Source organism: Misgurnus anguillicaudatus, chromosome 7, assembly GCF_027580225.2.
Source record: "Misgurnus anguillicaudatus chromosome 7, ASM2758022v2, whole genome shotgun sequence".
Classification (NCBI taxonomy): domain Eukaryota; kingdom Metazoa; phylum Chordata; class Actinopteri; order Cypriniformes; family Cobitidae; genus Misgurnus; species Misgurnus anguillicaudatus.
This window is the reverse complement of record NC_073343.2, coordinates 37,947,704-37,970,960: the sequence shown is the minus strand read 5'-3', so window position 1 is coordinate 37,970,960 and position 23,257 is coordinate 37,947,704. Positions and strand designations below refer to the sequence as shown.

At 35.8% G+C, this 23,257-nt stretch overlaps 2 protein-coding genes across 6 annotated transcripts in view; one reads left to right on the top strand and one right to left on the bottom strand.

The window, feature by feature from the left end:
* The window catches only part of runx2a (RUNX family transcription factor 2a), a 55,922-nt gene extending 41,334 nt beyond the window's left edge, over nt 1-14,588 (bottom strand). For 2 of the 3 annotated variants that reach the window (XM_055171725.2, XM_055171724.2), the window contains exons 1-2: nt 14,432-14,588; nt 14,111-14,231 (exon numbers count right to left, since the gene is read on the bottom strand). In XM_055171725.2, coding sequence (XP_055027700.1) covers nt 14,111-14,168 — 58 coding nt within the window. In that variant the 5' untranslated portion in view covers nt 14,169-14,231; nt 14,432-14,588. Of the gene's footprint in view, nt 1-14,110; nt 14,392-14,431 lie in introns of those variants that run through there. The other variant, XM_073869895.1, reaches the window with a different exon arrangement.
* The window catches only part of supt3h (SPT3 homolog, SAGA and STAGA complex component), a 111,968-nt gene that overhangs the window by 8,107 nt on the left and 80,604 nt on the right, over nt 1-23,257 (top strand). The gene's annotated exons all lie outside the window — the stretch shown is intronic.

Genomic DNA, 23,257 nt, shown 5'->3' with positions numbered 1-23,257 from the left:
ATCAGAATGCAGCATTCAACAGACCCGTGGTATAATCGGTGTTAAATAATACCAGTCATAACACACGCGCAAACATTAGTAAATCACATTGCGTGAATCATTTAAATCCTCTCCTCCCAGAAATCTTGCGTCTGAAAGGGAAACTCCTAGAAATGCATAGGATATAAAAAAATTTTTTTAGCGCTAATTATCCACTGCGCATCTTTAGTAAATCCCGACATCATTATTTAATGCCAAAATGATGGTTTGCGCTGGCGCAAGCTGTTTTTTTTTGTTGTTGCTTATTTATGTTTTCTGATTGTCTTACATTTCACAGTATAATGTTAACAACGATAAATTTAATGAAATTAGTGTTTAATACTGTTTAAACCAATATCTGTTGTTGTAAGCAGTTTGGATGGCCAGGTTTGGATGCAATAGCACAAATCTAGATCTCTGCTGTTGTGACTAACATCACTTTTTAATTTTACTACAGCTTATTCGTATTTTGTCGTTTCAGCTAAAATGCCAATACTTGGACTCTATTCCTGTTAAATCTCACTTCATGACTTAAATTGCACATTCGTGTGTAGTTTTATACTTTGGAAAACTCTCTTTTGTTGAAACCATACAACTCCAGGACGGGCTTCAATTTGCCGGTCTTATGTTTTTGAAAGACATTTAATTATAGCTTGCAGTCAAAGGCATTTTTTATGGAGACTAAATGGCCTCCAATTGAAAGATTTTCCCTCATCGTTGGCAGGCACTGCGCTCTTTGGACCGACGATATGGAGATATTATATCCGAGCATTGTACGATTGTCAGCGACGCAGTTCTTTTGTGATCCGTTGAAACTGAAGTGTGAAAATCACAGACGCCTCTTACATAAAGGAAAGCGTCTGTGGTACAGTCAGCTGAGACTTTGGGCATCTGTGCGTACTGTAAAACAGACACATTTGGGAGCGTGTGTGTTTTTGATGCTGTCTGCTCTGGGCACGCCAGCTGTCTGGAAACAGAGGAAAATGTAAAGACGGTTTCCTCTTGCCGTGACTGTCTACCGGCTTCAGCCTTCACGGAGGTCTCTAATTGACATCACTTGTACTTATTAATGGCAGGAAGTTTTGTGGTTCATTGATAGAGGCAACAGAATTGTCGTATGTGCCTTTTAAAATTTAAAGAAGGCTACTGGTTGGCTTTCATCATCAGCTAAATAAGTCTCTCTAAAGGGATTTTTTTCAAGTTGATGTGAGTTTTCCAATATCTGATACTGGTATCTCACATTTATGTTTATGCATTTGCCAGATGCTTGTAACTTACAGTGCGTTTAATTTTTATCAGTATGTATGATCCCTGGGGATCAAACCCATGGCTTTTGCGTTGCTACCGCAATCCTGAGCTACAGGAACGCTTCACTAGTATCTGCTCCAGTTCTTTTATTTCAATATAAAGGGACATATAAATGGCATTTTAAGAGCAAGGTGCCTGTTTAATAGTATGCATAAAGATGTTATTTAGGTAAAAAGTTAGCAAATGTGATACAAACTAATAAATGAATTAAATGTACACAGTTTAATCTAATAAATGATGCCTAAATTAAAATTAGTTTTGTAGAAATTCTTATTGTGTGATTTTTGTCAATCAACATATATTTTAAAAATGTACTTAATAAGTTGAACGATTTCAACTTGTTTTTATAAGTTATGTCAACTTATCACACGTCAAAACTTAAAACAGTGGATTGAATTGACTTGCAAAACCAAGTTGTAGGAGTGTTATCCAAACATTATTGTCAAGAAAAGCCTCTCATACTTGGGAGCAGAAACGTATTGTGGGGTTTCTGGGAGATTTTAGTTCATACCACTTCATCTTCAAAAAAATAATTATGTAAATATTATGTGATATCAGGTGAAGTGAAAATGCAAATAAACGGCATCCATTGCAGTTTAGCGAAATACACCTTTTCTGAGTTGCTTAAAAAATAACCTCATGCAAGCGTAATTTTTTTTTTCGATTATATAGGAGTTTTTGAGAAATGTACGTGTTTCTATTGGCCGTATTTTCAATTCGCAATGTCAATTTGCGCAATTTAAAGGGTAATAGATAGCTATTATAAATGTGTATTTTATACTATATTAACAATTATCAAATCCAGTTGACAATGACATATTGAATTTCCAGCAGGAGCTCATAATCTCAAATTGTCCAACTATTGGATGATTAATTGACTTGTCTGATATATTTTCTCTCATTGTTTTTAAAAACAAAGTGCCATCTAATAATGTCTTTGTGTTCTTTATTGGTAGCATAACAACATGATTACAGTTTGTTCAGGTAAAGGTGATGTCTACATTGGGTGTGAACTAAATGATATCTTTGCTCGGGTTGTTTTCGTGAGTTTTGTTCTGCTGTGGTTTTGCGAACAAAAGCAACAACAATGACCGCAAGGATGATCTTAACCGTAATGATTTAAACAACAATCTAACATGTTCATTTAATATTTGACAACAAAAAAGCATAGAAATGTCTGTCAGATGTCCTGTCATCAGTTTTGTTATAATCTAGTGCTTTGTAAAAGAGGCCAAGGATTATAGCATGATATAGACATAAGGTGCTAAAGACAACACGGACAGTTTAATACGGTCGACATTTTGCTTCTCTTTGGATCTGAGCAACCTTTATGATCTTCAAAATAATCCCACTCCAATTAAAATACATTTATTGTATTTCTGTAATGTAAGAATCATCTTAAATGATTGTAGATTTTGTAGCAAGAAATCGAGAAGATGTCTCTGACATTTTATCATGCATATTCACATAGTTTTTTTGGCAAGTAATATTAATCAGTTAACCGACAAAATGAATGAATCTAATACGTCTAGGATGAATTTATAGACCAGGGGTTTACAAACTTTGTGATGGCGTCAACCCCCACATACAGTATGATGAAACTAGCAAAGGACCCTGTTCCTAAATATATACTCTAAAAATGGCTGGGTTATTTTTGACCCATAATGGGTAAGTATTGGACAGAACACACTGCTGGGTTAAAAATGACCCCGTGTTAGGTTAAAAATGAACCAATGTTGGGTTGATGTTATGCAACCATGGGGTATAATAACCCAGCAGTTGGATCAATTTTAACCCAGCAGTGTGTTCCGTCCAATCCTTACCCATTGGGTAAAAAATAACTTAGCCATGTTTAGAGTGTATATCCATATTTTGTATAGAGAAATTATTTGATAAATAATTGGTTACACAGAAGACTTACCATTATTTTGGGAACCCCTAGAACTTTCTTGGGGACCCCTGCGGGACATCCCAGTTTGAAAACCCCTGTTATAGACAACTCTCAATGATGCTTCAGTTAACTAAGCTCACATTTAATGTTGGTAAGGCGATGCACCCGGACACATTGCCTTTAACTGTTGCTGACTTCAAGCGTATCGTGTCGTAACCTGATCAAAGCCGCGTCAAGGCCTCTGTGAACTCTGAGCTTCATCACTGCCTTTCTGTCCACTGTATGAATTGTTTTGTTCAAATTTGACACTATCGTGCTAACAGTCTAGAAAACTCCACTCAACTTAATAAAAATACTTATGGGATGTATAAAATTTAGCACCCGTATTTATTTTGCCGTAGTTATTTGTGTTAATACTGCAGTTTTTCTGTGCTCAGAAATAACCAACACAAGCATTTTTGTGGGTTTTGAGTCCTGTGTTGCTTCTCTTTAGGCTCTACCTCCAGAATGAAAAACCTCACAACCTGGAAAAAGCTCCTAGATCCAAAATGCACACAGATTAAAATATGGAAATATATTAGTCCACAAACATCAGTGTGGAAAGTATGAAAAAAATCAAAGTGGAAGTAAAACATTTTCCTTTGCACTGCCTCAGGGTAATGTCCTGACCTCTTTTATAAAATCATTCATTTGGCAAACAATATAGAAGTAATGATGTACATATTTAAGTGGGACTTTTAGACTGAAACACTTTTTTGTACTGTATTTTTGATAGACGTAGCACTTTTTACACGTGATTTAAAAGTATTTGTGCCGACTGTCTTCAGCTAGAGAAGCGTGAGCTGTTGAGCTGTTTAGTTTGTTTGTCTTTCAAATGGAGCCAGAGTCGAGTCAAACTCCTCTCTCTAAACACAAATACCCATCATTTCCACTATGTGTAGTCCTATTTTTACATTTAAGTCTTAATTATAAATTATACGTTAAAATACTTTTTCCTGTCCCAGCTGAACTACTGTTATTTGCTCAAATCGGGCTGTCACGATTAAGAAATTTGGCTGACGGATAATTGTTGAATAAATTCTGACGATTACGACAATTAATTGCGTGTTTTAGGACTTTGCAGATTATGAAGATTAATTATCTGTTTTATTGCTTTGACTTTTAAATCTCATAGATTTTTTGCTTGTTTTTCACACAAATATATTTTTCAAAAACTGAAAATTCATAAGAAATAAACACAATAACATTTCTGAAAAATAACTGAAAATAAAAATGCAATCAAAATTAAAAAGTAGCCAATCATACCAAGGTCATATTAGTACAATTAGTACACATGTATTTAATGGCTTTGCAATGTATCATGTCAGTTAAGGAGCGCCATCTGATACTGTCTCGTTTATACAGGCGCTGCAGCGTGTTTTTAGAGAGATGTGCAATCATTGTGGTGACCTGAAATCATTGCGATGAGGTCAAACAATTGCGATGAGACGATTATTTAATCATTGGAAAAGCTTTATGCTCAAAGATTGATTTCTCTAAATACCATTACAAAAAATCTCTTTATTATAAATGCATAATGCTTTTAATGTACTACAAAATATCACGGTTTTCACAGTAATACCACTTTTTGTTAAATGTATAGTACGACTATAAGAATGAATAACTTTATAAGGTATTTTAATGGAGTATATCATTGTTTGTTTTATATAGATTTTCTCATTTTTAGTTGTGTTTTTATTTTTGAAAATTGGGGCAAAACTACCTTTACTGCAATACAATAATTAAACGAATGTGTGACATGATGTCAAGGAGAGGATATTTTATATTCATAATAAAGAATAAAACTCTTGACTTTGTTGTAAGTTGAATGCGATTGAATGTGGCTCTTTAATTTACCCTCAATTACTGAACGTAAGCCATTACTGTAATTAAATGCAAGTCAGAGTTGTCGGGAAGTAGACGGTGACATTCCCGGCCAGGATGGCACACCGTCCACTCATGGAATTACGTCCGTCTAACCGCATTCGCCTCAGCACGCTACAGGACCTGGGCAGTTGACTAGCAACCCACGGGCTTTTGTGCGATTCGGTGTCCTGGGCTACGGCCCGTAAAACCCTGCTTTGCTTTCAAGGCCCCTTGAATGTTTTTGTATGTTGGATGGAGACAAACATCAGTAATGAGCTGCTCACAGAGGCTCTGGTTAACCAGACTGTAATTGAGGGACTGAAATGTACCTCTCATCACCATTGAGTATTTGTTTACCACAGTTTAACTCTAGTGTTTCTGCACAGAGAGAGAATTTAACTCTTTGCTGTACTAGCTTTCGAATGACCACATTTTCTTCATTAATTTAGTCTTTGAATAAAATATATGCAGTATCCCTATATAAGCTTTGTTTCAGAATCCAGTGAGATGCTGTTTTGTCTGAAATGAAACCGTTAGATTGCTCAACATTTTTGGGAACACAAATAATATATGAAGACTTAAAATACTGTCTTCCTAGGGAGCTCAGTAGATTTTGGGATCGATCCAGAGGCTTGCAACACTGATTAAATGTGACTTGAAGGTCTGATGATGCATAATTTCACTTTCTTAAAAAGTTGCTGACGGAGTAAATTAAAGAACAGTCGGCCTTATATTTATCCGTGCTTCACGATGCACGCCCTTCATATTAATGCCAGTAAGCTCACCGCTGCGTCTCGGAATACTTCTGGGAACAGACGCAGAACAATAGAGAGATTCCTGAATAGTTGAGTCTTACATTATGAAGTCGAATCTGAATAAGTAGGTTCTATAGGTTCTTTGTTTTCTGTAGTTGAGGTTACGTGAACGCCGGACTGCTGAAATCCTGGAGCGTTAATGATCGATTGATTGATGTGCACCAAACAAAAATATCAATGGCGAAATTCCCGAGCGGAATGTTTTGGAGAGTTGTTATTAAAAGCATACATCGAGGATTCCTTTAAAGCATGCTTTCCATATCGGCTTCTTTTGTAGAACAATTGGATTATTTTCCGACTCAGTCGTTCGTCTCCTACGTCTTCGAACTGGGACGAAACAACAATCTTGTTTTGATATAAACAGAAAAACTTTTCAATCAATCCCAGTTGGAGGCTTTACCATAAATATTTAAACATCTTCAAATTACCTTAGTTTGTTCGTTTATATGTTTCCTTTTACGTTAATTGTAGTTTACGCTTATCTGGATCCAGAAGTGTCATGTTTATTAATATGAAGCCTTGTTAATATTTAGAGATCCTTGCCGTCTCTGTCAGCAAAACGACGGCGATTGTGCTTAAACTTGTGTTGTTCTTTGAAAGCTCTGGATTTTCTCCTGGCTTTCAAACCTCTCCAAGCGTATCAAACTGCAGCGCTACTCCTCAGTTTTCAGTGGAAAACAACTTCATAGGTGAATTTCGCCTTTGGACGTCTAATACATATTTAACACTGAGGAGGAACACGTATTAATAGACAGTGTCAACCTCTGTGAGCCGAATCTTTCTGATTAATTTTACATAAGCCCTGGCCTTTATACTTCACCGAGTGCCTGTTATTTCCCCAAAGGATTCGGTGATATACCAAAGTAGCTTTTTTACAAGTAGCTCTGTGAACACGAGACAATGAAACAGGAGCCGTGATGTCTAGTTCATTAACTATAGGAGCCTGACAAATGTCGTCAGAGGATGAGTCAACGGTCGTTTCAATCAGAAAAACAGTGTTGTTGACAACACACTCGGTTGTGGAGTTAATTCTTAATGATTGTTTTTCTCCATGGAGCTTAAATCGGAGTCTCAACATTTCCATACGTCTTTCCTGGCCCATTTACACCGCATTAAAAGTTGCTAATGGACCTTATTTGAGTTGTGTCCTGCCTTCAGGAAATTGATATTGTATGCAAAAGAGGCAGACACAAAAGTAACGCTTAATGTAAATAAAATGCAAGAAATTATTTGCATTTGCTGAGCTGGGATAGTAAATTAATTAGATTACCAGCTTTCAAAAGTGAGGGGAAAACAGTTGCTGTATCTTTTACTATTGATTGCAAAGCTTTTGTGTATACATTTGTATTTTTATTAACAATTTTTAACAGCTGGTAAATCAAACCTCTGTGATTGTCTCAGCCTACACGAGCTTTGTTTTCAAAGTTGCGTATTAAATCTATACGCATAATTGGAATATCGCATTAAGCATTTGCGAATAAAGCATGCGTTTCCATTCTGACAAGAGCAAAATCGTCACTTTCTGATCAACTAGCAGCACCAAATATCAATAAGAAATGCCTAAAGCTATTGTATTTAAACTTTTTTATGTATAATCACATCAGAGCGCACAGCCGGAGACAAAACACTATAGACTACACCCTTTTTTTTTGCTCTCGGATGTTGATTCCTGCTGTTTGAGTTGACAGTCAATTAAGATAGTCGTGTAAAGTAATAATACCGAACCATTGAGATTAAAATGTCTTTCATTTCAGAACTTTTTAGATTTTAGATGCTGTGCAATGAGTTTTGCTAGATGGTTAGTACAGTTTTGCCCATTCAACACACAAAGTCACATGATGCATCTAGGGATTAATTAGTTTTAAGTGTTTCCATCGTAGTTCATGGACATGTTTCCTTATCGGTTAAGAAGTATACCCGACTCAATTATGTGCATTGTGCATACGTTTTTTTTATGCAATTTTTTGTAATTTATGCACATCTTCGTGTTTTTTATGCACATCTCGAAAATGCACATACAAATTGATGGAAACAGCTACTGTCCGAAAAAATTGTCAAAAATCGCCCAATCTGTCACCTTTAAAAGGTCCCGATATGTACAATTTCGGTACAGATTTGTCTACATTTGGTACCAAAATGTGGTGGCTCTTGTCTAAGCTACTAATAGGAACTCTTTAGATCAGAGGTCTTCAACCTTTTTTAGGCAAAGGACCCCTTAATGGATAGAGAGGAGGAGGGACCCCCAGTACATGTATCAAATTAAATTATAGATTTATACATTTTTACGTTACAAAGATATTAAAATTCACTTTTGTATTCACAAATACTTACTTAACATACTACATAACATTTTAAATATATTGACTATATTTAAATAAAGGTTTCCCCATTTTAATTAAGTTTTATATCATTTAATATGGGAACCATCATTTGTGTTTTATCATCTCTATTATTAGACTTTTAATGCATTTTGTTGGATGCCTAATTTCATGCAAAATAATAATGAATTTAAACAATATTTGGAGGACCCACATTAATACCACCACGGACCCCCAAGGGACCCCATACCCCCTGTTGAAGACCAATACTTTAGATGCATATTTCAAGACGTATTTTGTTGGGTTGCCATTGAGAACCTCTGCATTAACCCTTAAGAATATTGTTTCCACGTAGCACTGATTGTGGATCTGTCAGTTCTTATATCTCTTTATTATCAACACTGCTAACTCATTTTCTACATTGCACAACTTATATACCAACTCAATATTCTGTATTAAAAATGCTGTGATTTCAAACACCCCGCTTCGTTTAGCACAGTGATGCGGTAAGATATGCAAGAGTAGCGTCCGCAGCCCAATACCCCTGAGCTTTAAAATCTCTGAGATGACAAAGTGTTTCTTTTGTGGTTTCAAAACACTTGTAACCGAAGACGAGAACTGGATGCTATAGAATCAGACCCCGCATGTTAAGGGCCGATCATTGCTCCTCGACCAGACATTTGATACGCTCAGGTCTCATTGCTGTGGTCAGATTACCGTGCATGTTTTGTCCTTTAAAGCTAAAGTTGAAGTTACCACGTGCGTTGCGGCTGTGTGCGTTTTGCACGTTTCTCACCCTGATGTGTTGGCATGCGTGCACGTCCGATTGGCATATCTGATTATGAGCGTGATGTCACTTCATATGTATGATAACTTATGGGTTTGGAGGCTTCTTCATTTTTGAGGATTTGTTTACCTCAAATCGAGTGAATCTGGAATTGCACATATTGGACGCATGCCTGTTTTTCCAGTTCAAAATTGTGTTTTGGACAGACAGTTCGACTCCCAACTCTTTGCTTATTGTTTATATATCGAAATGTACATTTTTAGGGTGAAATAAAGCATTACGCAGGCCTGTTTTAAAACACTTCATTTCCACTGTGGTGAGCTCCAGAGCCGCTGTTGGAAAGGAAGGCGAGGTTGAGAAAAGCTCCAGTTTTCTTCCTCTCATTCCGGACATTTTTACATTTTGTTTCCCTGCTGTGTATCGTATTATAAATATTTTGAAGTAATTGTCTGGCTTAAGAAAATTCTGCATTCCTGCTGAGGTTAAATCAATAGAGCTGGCAGGCTTTGGCAATGGCGGGTTATTTGGCCGAACAGGTAAATCCTTGTGAAATGTAGATACTCTCCAGCGCTGGAATCACTTGATTGTTTTTGGTACAGCCGAATGGAGTCAATGGTCGCTTATCTGAACATTTAATTAAAATGTGCCTGAAGCTTTGACTGCAGAAAGTACGATCTGATACATTTAGCAATATTATAGCATAAGTAGATATTTTTGTCTTGTTTTTGAAAGAAATTGCTTCTTGGCATTGTTAGTCGAGTGTTTATACAGTATTTTTTTCTTTAGCAATACCCCTCCTCTGCTTTTCCAAATGCTTTATAAAAACAAATAAGAAATATAGGAGGTATGAGACATTTGCCTGTAAATGTGTCTGAAGGGAAATTAAGTTTATGTTATGCAGAATTTAAAATTCATAGTTTTTTCTATAGCTGAGTGGTCAATATAAGAAATATGTAAATATAGTGTTATCTAAAAGTTTTCATTTTAATGTAAATCTAAAAATGTATTTTTCTCCAGGACAGTTTATGCAATTTTATGTTTTTATAAAATTGCATTGTTAAATTGATGTTTTACTAGTAACACGTAAACCTACTTTATATCATATGTATAATGTTTTATATGATTTCCATTTACTGTAGAGATGGTAAAAAGCATGAAACGTTTATGTCACAGAGAGCAATTCATTATCTGAGCTGTTTGTCTGGATTCCAGCTCTTTAAATACACTTACATCAACACATCTACTGCCTATATATTTTGTATTTTTTCATATATATTTCCATCAGCGGCTGCTTCAAACAGCGATATATCAGAGACGCTGGGTCGGCTGGCTATGATTTAAAGACGGTTTGTGGGCACTCTGATGGTTTGTTGACTGGGTTTCCATGTTACAGAAGTCGGGTCTCTTTATGTTATGGGGATATTTATTGTTTCCCACTTTTAATGTTGTGTTTGGCTGACTGCGACTCAATGGTTAAGTGTTTGATTATTTTCTAAGACGCTCCCCCCTAAGTTTGTAGGAGACATCAATGGCTTGCTTTGTCATGTGGAGAAACCAATTGGATAAAGGGTATGTGACACGAGGTCTTAGTGAGAGAAACGTTTCTTTATAGTACAGTAAAGATGAAGCATGAATGTCCCTTAGTGTATCATAAATAAAAAGATACAAATAAAGTTTACAAAGATTTTATAATTTTAATATAAAATGTATTTTTTTGTTATTGCTATAATTGATCAACATGGGTGCTCCTAAATATTGAATATACAGTGGAATACAAAATATTACTTCTGGACATTTTTAATTACAATTTTAAAGAGTTTAATTGAAACGTTAACATAAATGTAATATTTTTTTAGGGTTTGTTGTCTCTCTTTCTGCTGTAATGACATGGCTTTAACAAAACATGCACTTTAAAAAATAAATGCAGCATTTTTATCAAATCAACATATATTTTTATGTTACTTTAACTTAACAAATTAAGTTAAACAATTTCAACTTGTTTTTATAAGTTATGTTAACTTATCATATCAAAATCTAGTATGTTGAATTGACTTGCAAATTCAAGTTGTTTAACATGCATTTTTTTTACAGTGTGATGATGTTAACTCAGATATTTCAAACAACATCAGATTGTTCAAAAAAGTTGATAAAGTCAGCCAATGTCCAAATACACTGTAAAAAATACTTTGCCTTAACATTTTTTGTTAAATCAACTCAGATTTACAAGTCATGTCAACAGAGCTTAGTTGTCACAACTTATAAAATATAGTTGAGAAAAGTCAACTTAATTTTATAAGTTATAACAACTCACCTGTAGTTATAACAACTCATCTTTAGTCAAGATAAATAAGTTAAAATGACTTGTAAATCCAATTGATTCAACAAAAAAATTTAAGGCAGCAAAGTATTTTTTACAGTGTAGAAATGCTTTTTTGTTTAACATTTAAAAATCCTAAAACTGTTTCTTTTCAGATTTTAATAATTTTATATATTTTTTTTATATTTTAATAATATATTTTAATGCACTGTAAAATATGAAGCATGAACTTTAAACAACTTGATTTTGCAAGGCAATGCAACCTACTATTTTAAGTTTTGGCTTTAAAATCAAGTTGAAATTGTTTAACTTCAAGTTAAAGTAATATAAAATGATATGTTGATTTGACAAATGCTGTGAACGTTTTACAATGTGAGGTTTCAAACTTTTTACTACACTATAAGAAACAAGCACAAAAAATAAAATCCTGATTTGCATGTATATTGTTCCTATCTGAAGCATGTATGTGTGTGTCTCGTCTGCCCTGAGGAATTGCTTCAACAAAATGAATTTGTCTCACATTACTTTGTCCTCTGAGGAATCAGGGCTCATTTTTGTTGCTATTCAGTCTGTAATTTGTTTAACTGCATGTTCACTTCTTTTTTGACAAGCAAAATATCATTGATTTTGCTCTGTGAATGTGTCCATGGGTCATGAACAGGCGATTATAGATTTTGAGACAGATTATCGCATGCGTTACGTTAGCGACAAACGTAGGTTAAAGGAATACACATGGTCCGATTGATGCTGTGATTTGGTCCTAACGTGTCACACATGCAGAAACGTTTTTCATGTCGGTCCACATCTTTAATCTAGAAGCCAAGATAAACGCAAGCTGTTTTTTTCTTCTTCCTCACAAACAAACATGTGATGATATAACGTGAAGATGTAAAGCGTATTTACCGCAAACACACAATCAAAGAACATTGAGTTTGACTGACGCACGTCAATACAGGAAACGTTAAAAATGAGTTTGGGAACTTTCCAATTTAAAATCAAAACTCTGCCTGCAGATATTGAATTTCATTCACTTTTAACTTCTTTTCTAAAAAGGAAGTTTTCAATGGTTGGGATCGGTTACGCAGGTCACGTTTCGTCTCTTAATGTTGTTTTTCTAGTGTAAACGAGAGTTGTGATTATCAATTAGTTGAATGAAGCCGCCCGATCCAGACGGGGATATCAGTCGCATACGCGAAATGAAAAGCACATGTCATCTCTGAGCCAAACTACAGACTCGTAATTGATTAGTGACGCTTCACCAAATGTGCCAAGGGTTTGTTTAACATCTGTATGCTTTCTGTGTCAGATAGCTGTCTGTCACCTGTAACTTTTTTATTTTTTTAGTAGTCGAGCCACTAAATCTTCAGGTTTGTGTCATATTCTTGAAACTTTATATAAGTTGACAGCTGGGCATTTTTCTATTAATATATATGTGATGCTTAAAGCCATAATGTCTATAATATGCTTGATAAAATCATCGAGATGGTTGCAAGAAGGTAACTGCTATTTAATGATATAGAAATAATGTTGTTTTGAAATTCGATGCTCCACTTTCAGTGGCTTTAAATCATTTCAAGAGATTTCCAAAGCCAAAATCCCATTAAAACTCACTTCTGTTAACTTGAACGTTACCTTAAACATTTCCAAAAGGTGCTTAAATGTTTTGGTATTTCATTAAGATGTTTAGTCTGCTTATAGTGTGTAACCATGAAGCATACAGTTACCCAACTGCTGACGCAGCTTTTAGCATGTTTTGTGAGATATTATGCGCCTCAAGGGTCTCATGTTTTAGGAACGCCACGTTAAACGTCTTGATGTACTTCGCACAGACAGTGATGACAAAACCATATAGCCCGAGCTGTCCGTCTCAATATCAGTATCCACCTCCAAATGTTTGTCTTGAACGCCCTCGAATTCAGCGACGTGCTTAAGAGCAACGTGTACTGTAAGTACCAGATCGTTTGATGAAATTAAAGCATTGTGTTGACAATATTCATATGTGCTGTCTGATAAGATTGCCTGACTAGTTTTGGATTTGTTTGTGTTTTACATGTTAGTAAATTTTGAATAGCTGAGGTATTCAAATGCATTTTGCATAGATTGTGTTTTACATGTGGTTTTTTTCTGTGTTGTATTATGCCGGACTCATTTTTCAATCACGGTTTGGCTTTCTCACAGTATGTTAATGTCGAACTCTTTAAGAGAGACCACAGACACTTCTGTATAGAGTATTTCTGCAGCCCCATTACGTGAAAAAAATAAAAATGATAGGTTTGCATGCTCATGCATTTCATTCATAAGGTTAAACACATGCACTCTCATTAACCAGAACATGATTTAGTTTGTGCATACATCAATTACCTTAACCAAATGTAAGCATGGCATATACAGTAAGTGCTATACGTATAATATATTCAACTCTGAAGTTTTCCACATCTTGTTCTAATGCAGCACTTTAAATTAAAACACAGAGCGAATGTTTATACGTCCCGTAGAGTTTTTCTCCTTCCACATATGTATTTTTAAGTTATACAAACATTTGGGCATCTCGGCATGTTTGCAAACGTAAACACAGCGACTATTACCGGTTGTGAAGTGGCTTTCTGCGCCGTACCCGACGCTAGATACCATCAGAAGAGCGTGTGTGTCTGTGATTGGTTATTGACCCGAGGCTGGTGCCGCTTGACTTCTGTATGACCCGACACTGAACCACAGCACAGCGAAATGAAAATAATTTTTCACAGCACTTACCCCAGAAAAAGTTCTGCTGGCATGGGTTCACCGAGCTGAAAAGACTGTTAGACGCCATAGCCACACGTGAATATCCTCAGATTTCTCCTTTGGAGGTCGTGGTGACCCTTGAAGTCCTAAACTGGGAGCACAAATCATATCAAGGCATACGTAGAGACGAAAGCAGGCAAACAAACACACCACACTTGGAAGACGCTCCGCAGCGGATGTCATCTATGTATGAGCTCGGTTCGCATGTCTGCAGCCGAGGAGAAGGTTCAGGCGCAGATACCGGTTGGAAACGTAATAACGGCTATACTAGTGTGGTTAGAGCGTACTTACAGACTCGTTGGGTCTCTGTGACTTGGGTTGACCCACTCTGATTAACCATTTACGCCCCACTGGCTCCCTCCTGTCGTCCTGGGGAAATCTCGCGCACCGCACTTGTGGTTCTGTGGTTGTTTGTGAGGGGAATGAGACATTCTCGCAATCCAAAAACGTGTACGCTTTAAAACACACTTTTTTCCCCTCCTGATGGGCTGTTACTGGAGAGGCTGGGTCATGTGTTTGGTGACATCAGAGTAGGGAAATAAAGAGGGTGCAGCCCTCTTGTCAGTGGTCCTGAGTTTTCACGGTCCCATCCAGCAACCTCAGCTCCTGTGAATGTGAAATGAAGGGGCTCTGGTTTTCAACACGGCTCCAAGTCGTTGGAAAGCAGCAGCAGCACGTGTGGAAAGCACTTTTTCTCTCCCTCGCTCAGTGCTTCTCCACCTTTTTAAATTGTTGCCTGCTTTTAATTCCTGACATCTTTCTTCGAGTCTGTTTAGTCTTCAGGTGTGTCTGCGTAAGTTGTGTAATCGGCTCTTTAAGAAATGACGGTCTGGAGGCTTGAGTCTTGAATCACGTCTGTCTCTCTCTCTGTCAGCGCCCTGCAGCGTGCGGTCGTAATGAGCGTGAATTAACAGCCGTGATTCATCAGTCTGTTTCACGCGCCTCGCAGGTTTGGATTTTGGCACGAGCTTGGTGCTCGTGGAGAGTTTGTAGCTCAGGTGTTTGTGTAAGAGCGAAGAAAATGTGGCAAGAAATTTGTGCTGTTTCTAATATTTCAGGGTCATGTTGGGTATCATGACTTCATCAAAATATCTCAGGAGGAAGCATTTTAATGACTCAATACAGTGCAACAGGTCATTCTGTGTTCTCTCAGACATTAACATCACGTGGGTAATTTCATGCAAATATCATGAAAAGTAACCATACCGATATCTTGGATATAAATATTTGGAGGTTTAAACATCAATGCCAAGTCTTTAAAGCAGTTTTTATTGTGTGCCATAATTAAGTAAGTGCACATTTCAGAATTGTCACGTCCATAACAGAGAAATGTCAAATCCAACGCGGTTTCTTCATCATTAACGGCATAAAAAACATAAAATGAAATAAATATTATTTGTTTGGCTATTGTTGGCTATTGCTTCTGGTTTGTACAAGTATTTTTTATCATATCCATAATGCATGCATGTTTCCCTCATTTAAAGTAGAAAACATGCTTATATATTTTTCTTATGTCTGCACTCTTCATTAGGGGTTTGGAAAAAAATACAAATATATTGTTTAATATGTAGGTAATAAATGCATTCTCTTTGTCTCCAAAAAAACTGGTCTCATGCATTAGAGATTTAAGCAATATGTAAAGACCAGAATATTATAGAGACTTTTAAACCTAGCAACTTCATGGTGACTGTGGCATGCATTAAGTTTTGCAAGGGCAAACGTCGTTTTTATAAGTTGTTTCTTAAATCGTCCTAGAGTCCACTCTGTCTTTTTTTGTTATTTTAGGAAGACCGCTGTATTGTGAAATGGAGCTGCATATGAAAATAATGAAAATCTCAGCTCACAGGATATTCTGCTGCTATAACAGGAAATGTTTCGCCCACAGCAGACCGTTTCCTAAAACGTCGTCTCTACAGGGGCGTCTGAGAACAAGACTGATGAGAGGGAACAAATGAAGGGTTTGCTTTCATTTGTAAATTTTAGGTTTTTAATGCACTTTGGCGTAATCCAGGAAAATCAAGTAATATTCACAATTCTTAGATATTTTGGGGGTAAACTTATTGAAATAATTTGCCATATTTACACATATGTGCTGCACAAGCACATTTAAAATAATTTTACATTTATGCATTTGGCAATGCTTTTATCCAAAGTGACTTACAGTGCAAGGTCAATATGTGTGTTGTTCCTTGAGATGGAACGATGTTTTATGTTGGTTATGCAATTCAGCTGCAGACAAATAAGTCATAATAATTATTATATAAATTTAAGCAATATTTGCTTATTGGAAATTTTCTAGTGATCATGACAGCAGTAAATGCAAAAATATTTTATTTTAAATTCTTTCCAGCACCCTAATTATTCTTTGTGAATTTTTCCATCATTTAAAGGTTTTGAACACTATTTAAAAAACCCTCATGACTGCACATTCAGCTAATTACAGTCAGTCTTTGTTTTGAGAAAGACTTTTATTCCTCCTCGTGTGTTTTTGCTCACTCTGAACACATCGGCATTGTGACCGTGAATTTCTGCTCTTTGTCGGATGAGTCTTGGTGGTCTTACAGTGAGCGTGGCTTCCCTGTGGTCCGTGTTTGAAGAAAAGACGGAGTGTATGCCCTTCTAACGGGCCGGCTTTAGCTTGGCCTGCTTCACTATGGACCACACAGGCATAAACAGGGCATTAGATGCTAAAACATTATTTCTGGCTTTGGGAGGAAGCGTGCGCTAACGCTTCCAAAAGTCATTACACCTCTGTACAATTTCACCTTAATAAATTAGAGCTGTTTGAGTTTAATGCTGTTGAAAGCCGCAGTCAGGATCGCTTGAGTTTGTTGAATGAAATTCAAGTATTGTCAATTGGGAATGTCTGGTATGCTGTGGAATTGTTGATAAGGAAATCTGGTACGTATATGTTTCACAGTTTTGTCGTCACATGTGAACACACATTTACAGCCCGCCCTCTAATTGATTAAAGAGCACCTATTTCATTGCTAAAAAATAACGTTATTTTGTGTATTTGGTATGTTCGCGTGGATTATGGTTAAAAAATAGGGGTGTCACAGTTCTCCAAATCCTCGATTCGATTACATTTTCGATTCTGATGTCACGATTCAATTCGATTCTCGATTTTTAAATGATTTTTATAAGACAAAAAATTACATGCCTTTATTATTATTATTATTATTATTATTATTATTATTATTATTATAGTTTCACATTAACATGCACATTGCGTGCTTTTCCTCGCATGGGGGTTTGTGGGCTTTACTTTACGCGAGAGAGCTTGTAGAGAGAGAATTCCTTCTTGCACGCAGATAGACCAATGCGCGCGTCTTGGACTCCTATTATCTGAACTAAAACCGGTGCGTCATAAGCAGCTGCGCTTCTCTCTGTCTCACGTGCATGCGCATCTCGCATCTGTCCAAAGTCTAAACATAAACTTAAGTAATAATCCTTACGTATTTGTTCAGTTTTATGCGTTTCATGCGAGCTGAGGCAAACTATACCTTTTGTTTAAAAGTAAACCCGCTGCATCTTGGCGACTCTCTCGTGCACGTGCAGAGAGCTGCGCTCTGTCCGAAGGCAGATCACTAGGTAGTAATCCTGTTTATGATATGCATTTCATGGAGCAATACATCCCTCGTGTTTAAAATATAAATCGCGTTCCGCTGGATGGATGTTTTTAAAGGCACTTCTGAGAGTTTATTTTCCCCCGCTTGGCAGGCCGACCGGACGTGACATGGGGGCGTGGCAGCATCGACGATCCGATTTTTTGATTCGAAGTTCGAGGTTGTGACTTAATTTCGATCGATTTCGATTTAAAATCGAAATCGTGACACCCTTATTAAAAAACACATTATTTTTCACATACTATACATTTTTGTAGCTCCAGATTAGAGGTCTTCACGTGTTCACTTAGATCTGAAAACCAGAGATCCGACCCAAGACCTCGGACACGGGTTGGGTATAATAATAGTTGCATCGGGTCTTGGGTTATTTAAAATGAATGTGTTTTTGACGAATGGACCCACAAACTATCTTGCGTGTGTGCGTCAATGTCCTTTACCAACCCCTCCTGTTTGCCAAGAGCGCTTGCAACATCATTCGCGTAGCTGGCGGTAGGTTAATTTTTGTTGAGACAGACCTGTCAATCAATTTTAAATGTACATTTTAGCGGTTACCTTAGTGTCGTCGTCAGATAACAAAGTGAAATTATTGGAGCTGCAGCCTAATTGGTTGCGGGGCTGCAGATTGCTGTTTACATTCAGGTCCAGTCGTGTTAAAAACATTGCTACTGGTTCGGGTCGAACTCGGGACCAAGTATCAGGTTTGTCTCGGGTCTTTCTTTAAAAAAAAATATTTATGCACGTCGGGCTTGGGTAAAAAGTTTACATCCAGGTCCAGTCGGGATAAAAAAAATGGCTACTGGTTCGGGTCGGACTCGGGTTTATGTATCAGGTTTGTCTCTGGTTTTCTTTAAAAAAATATTTATGCACGTCAGGCTCGGGTAAAAAGTAATTTGGGTCAGGAACATTTCTTTGGACCCGAGAAGACCTCTACTCCAGATATCCCTGCCGTAAATGTACATTAAACATTAACTAGTCTTTGTCTTTACAGAATAAAACTATAAAATAAAATATAATCCTTATGAACCTTTTTCTGTTTTTTTTCTTCAGATTTTGTTTCCCAGAATGCTCTGCATGAGGTTGTTATTTTATATTTTTATTCTGTAAAGATAAAGACATGTTCATTTAACTTTGAACAAACTGTTGCCAGTAAATAAAATGCATTTAAATCTACAGTAGGTTACCGGGAAACAGCTGCCAGTATTACTGTAATTTTTACAGTGTTATTTTCTGTTTTTAGCAGTGGATTCATGATATTTTTAGCTTGTCTAATAATTTACAGTCTCACAAAATAGAAATCATTAACGTAAAGTGGCTTTGTTTCTTGTGTTGATGCAAAACAATTTAAAATCCATAAGAGCAAACATTAAGACAAGTTGATGCCCTGCGTGGTCTACTCAAGCAGCTCATCGCAGATATATGACAAGATTACACTTGGCAGGTCTCACCAACCCCAGTGGCTTTCTCTTGTGGCATTGGGTGCACTGTAAGGATGGCAATTAAAGAGGAAGAACCTGTTATTTCTGAAAATTATCACAAGTCTGCTGTGCTGATGATCTGGCATTTAAACTGCTGAGTGACGTTTGGAGAACCTGCAGTGGCCGTGACTCATCAGTCGCATTAGTGTGCTGTTCAACATGACGTTGCATGTGACGTAATATGACGCATTGTCATTTGTCTTTATATTCAGTATTTTGATAAAAAGGGTGTGCTGTAAAAAAATTGTGCTGCCTGTGTTGAATCAACTCAGATTTACATGCCATGTCAACTTACTATTATTTATCTTGACAAGAGATAAGTTACTACAACTTATAAAATATAGTTGGAAAAAGTCAACATCATTTTATAAGTCATAAAAAAATCTGTAGTTATAAAAACTTACCTCTAGTCAAGATAAATAGAAGTAAGTTAAAATGACTTGCAAATTTAAGTTGATTCAACAATGTTTTTACAGTGCAGGGAAAAAAATAAATGAAAAGATTATATTTCTTAAAGATTTTTAATAATTTTTTAATGGAATTTTCCTGATTTAATAATATAAAATGACCTAAAATGTTAGTTAAACCTACACCATAAAATATTATGCTATTTATTATGCTATTATGCTTACTCGATGGAATTATGGAAACAGAACACACGCTGTTAACTTAAAAATGTACGGCTTTTCTTTAGCTTTTTTAACATATGTATTTTTATTTACCACAATAGATGAGCAGGTAGAGACTGGTCTCAGTATTGCTCATTGAGTGAATTAACACATATCATGATTATCATTGTGTCACCTATAGTCTAAAGCACCACTCTTGTAAACATTGGTCACCACAAAAGAAGAATTAGAAACTATTTTAAATCTCAAAGATAAATCATTAAACACTAACATGTCTTTCTTTTAGTGAAAAACACATAAACAGTTAAAATAGCATTTCATTTCAAAATGCACTCTGCAAAGCATGCTGGGAACTACAAATCCACTGCCTAGTTAGTTAGTCTACCAAAATCATGTAGTTTCAACACAAAAGTTTTAAGTTAACTTTCATTTTACAATTTTAAGTGGATTAAACATGATAAAATTAAGTTGAATGTATTCAATAATATGTTATTTAAAATGATAAAAAATTGTACATTTATTTCAAACATTTTTAATGTAATTTTTATTAAAATTTTGGTTAAAAAAACAAGAATACAACATTTTTAAAGTATGTTTACTCATTTTATTTCATTAAATCTACTTTTTTTTTTTTTTTTGCTGTGTGAGACCCATTTTTAAAATGCATTCTTGTTTACTGGCTTCTGTCTTTAATGAATATACCATGTTTATAAAGGAAGTTTTACCAGAATAATTATCACAAATATTTGTAAGACTTTTATGTGTTTTTTGTACAGTTTTATGAAGGTTCAACGCCAACGGCATATTGATTTGGAGGCTTTGATTCAAACACCGTAAAACTCCAAATGCCCTTTATTTGTTTTCAGAAACATGCTCACAAAACAACACAATTTAAAAATTGCTTGGTGTTATAATATGTTGTACAATATAATCTCTTTCATACATTTTTAAGTTTGCCTTAATCTCACAAATAATACAGAAGCCACTTAAATGATATTAAATGCTTAATAAATGTTTATTATAACATTTCAATCATAACCATGTTTTAATTTAATGAACATTTGAAATTTTGAAAGACTAAACTTAATATTCAGATTAAACTAAACTTTCTTTAAAGTGTTACGTAGAAAATCTCCCCTTCATTTGTATCCCTGATTAGAAATGAATGCACGTTTGTTCTTGTTTTTGATGTTTAATGATGTTCCCGAGGTTTCGTCTGTTCAGTTGTGGTGATGAACTGATATGAAATAATGCAAATCACATTGAGCTCAGAAATATTTAAGAAAGCTTTACTTTGTTTTTTCAGTTTTTACATGTACATTACTGGTTTCAGTCGTTGATAAACATTTATTTGGTATTTGCTGTAGTTAGTCTTAAATAGATCCAGCGTTTCTCTGGTGATTTATTGATGCTGATCACCCCAAATTACAAAGCAGACAGAAAATGATCATGTTAATGGTATGATTTGGACAGTTTGTATTTTCTGAAGCTTGTTTTATTTCAACACAGAAGTATTCACTGATGATTGTGTTCTTCTATTAATAGGTTTTGTGTTGTTTTGGCACATCTGCTGTTGACTTTCTCGAATATTTTTAACCCAGCAGCTTGTGTTTTTTTGCATTTGTGTACTTACTACAGCATTTTTCCTTGGGTCATGTAGAGCGATAAACACAGCCGATAATTTATATTGGCCGCTTTTCATACGCTGTTGTCAGAAGACTTCAGCAATGAGTTTAAATTCCACAACAAATGTTTTATTTTTATATACTTCAGATTGTGTCCCTTGAATGATCTTTTCCTTCTCTAAAGGTTTTGGTTATTGCTTCAGGCAAATGGCAGTCATCTTTCAGTAAGAAGAATAAAAACAATACCTAAAACCAGTTATTTACAGAACGCATGTGTTTTGATGTGAATGTGCGCTGTGGAGCGGTACATCTACTGTGTCCGCAGCATCTCTACAGCAATGCATTGAGTTAATGTGATGCAGGGCTTTGTGTTAACATGTGGTAGCGTTCAGATGGACCACACGTCTGTGTAATTCAGATCTCTCTACTTACTGCAGAGTCTGGGAGCACTTCTGTTTTTGGCAGGTCTCTCATCATTCAGCTTTCTGGTCACTCTTCCTCTTGTGGATCCCAGAAACTTTCATTTCTAAATGAGAGAATATGGGATAGTAGCCTTTTAAAAACTGTATTGTAACAAGCATATGTTACCTTTAATGCCATGTCACTATGGGCTTTTTGGAGGTTTTGTATTAAACTTGGTTGCCCCTGAAAATCTTGGTGGCACAGGTGGTGGAACTTTTCTATGAAGCCCATGTTTATAATAAATTATAGCCCCCTAGGTAATTATTACTATACTATAAATATATTTATTAGTGATGCACCGATGTATCGGCCACCGATATTTATCGGCCGATTTTTGATGAATTTGAAACCATCGGCATATCGGCAATAGCACGAGAAAGGCCGATACCGATTGTTTATTAATTAACTGCATAAAGAAATCCATTATATGTAAAAAAATGAGTTGATGTTGTTAATAAAATAAATGCTGAATAGCAAAAACCACCTTTGAAGGTTGTCATGCTGTCTTATTATATTTGTTTTTAGCTTAATTTGTGCCTCTCTTATTATGTTGGTCAGTTGAATGTTAATTAGATCCAATCCATGTTCAGTAAAAATAATTTGATGCAGAAATAAATTAGCTAATAGACGAACTGTATAGTATTGTATACAAGTGTTTAATATCGGTATCGGCCAGAAGTTGTCTGTTTAAATCGGAATTGGTATCGGCCCAAAAAAATCCTATCGGTGCATCCCTAATATTTATAAAGACACAACAACACCCTATTATAAAAACAGTGTTACATTTATTATATTTGTATTATTACTTATAAGTGATGCATTTGCTCTTACAATGTGCATGCTCATAATCCATTATACACTGATTTATAAGTATTAATAATTACTCACAAGTGTATTTTTAAAGACGGAGCCTGCATTGTTATAATGTCATTATATTATACTTACGACTTATTAGTAATGCAGATTTAGTTCATTGTCAATATTAATGTTAAAGGGACAGTAAGTAGGGTTTTAAGTGTTAAATTAATCAAAATTAATGTCTTTATTCATAAATATGTCCTCGTTGGTGTCAAATGACCTGCCAGTGATCTGACTTTTCTTTGTAAGCGTAGAATTTCTTCTCTTTACTTACATTGAACGGGTAAGTCCAAGGAGGCTTCTTGTCGTTCTGCCGTATTGATAAACTATAATAGCAGAGAGGGACAAAAAGCACTAGCCTACCAACGCGTTTTCATTCAGAACACGTAAACTAGCTGAAACGGACAAGAAGATCAGTGAGTTCATAACAGCTACCGTA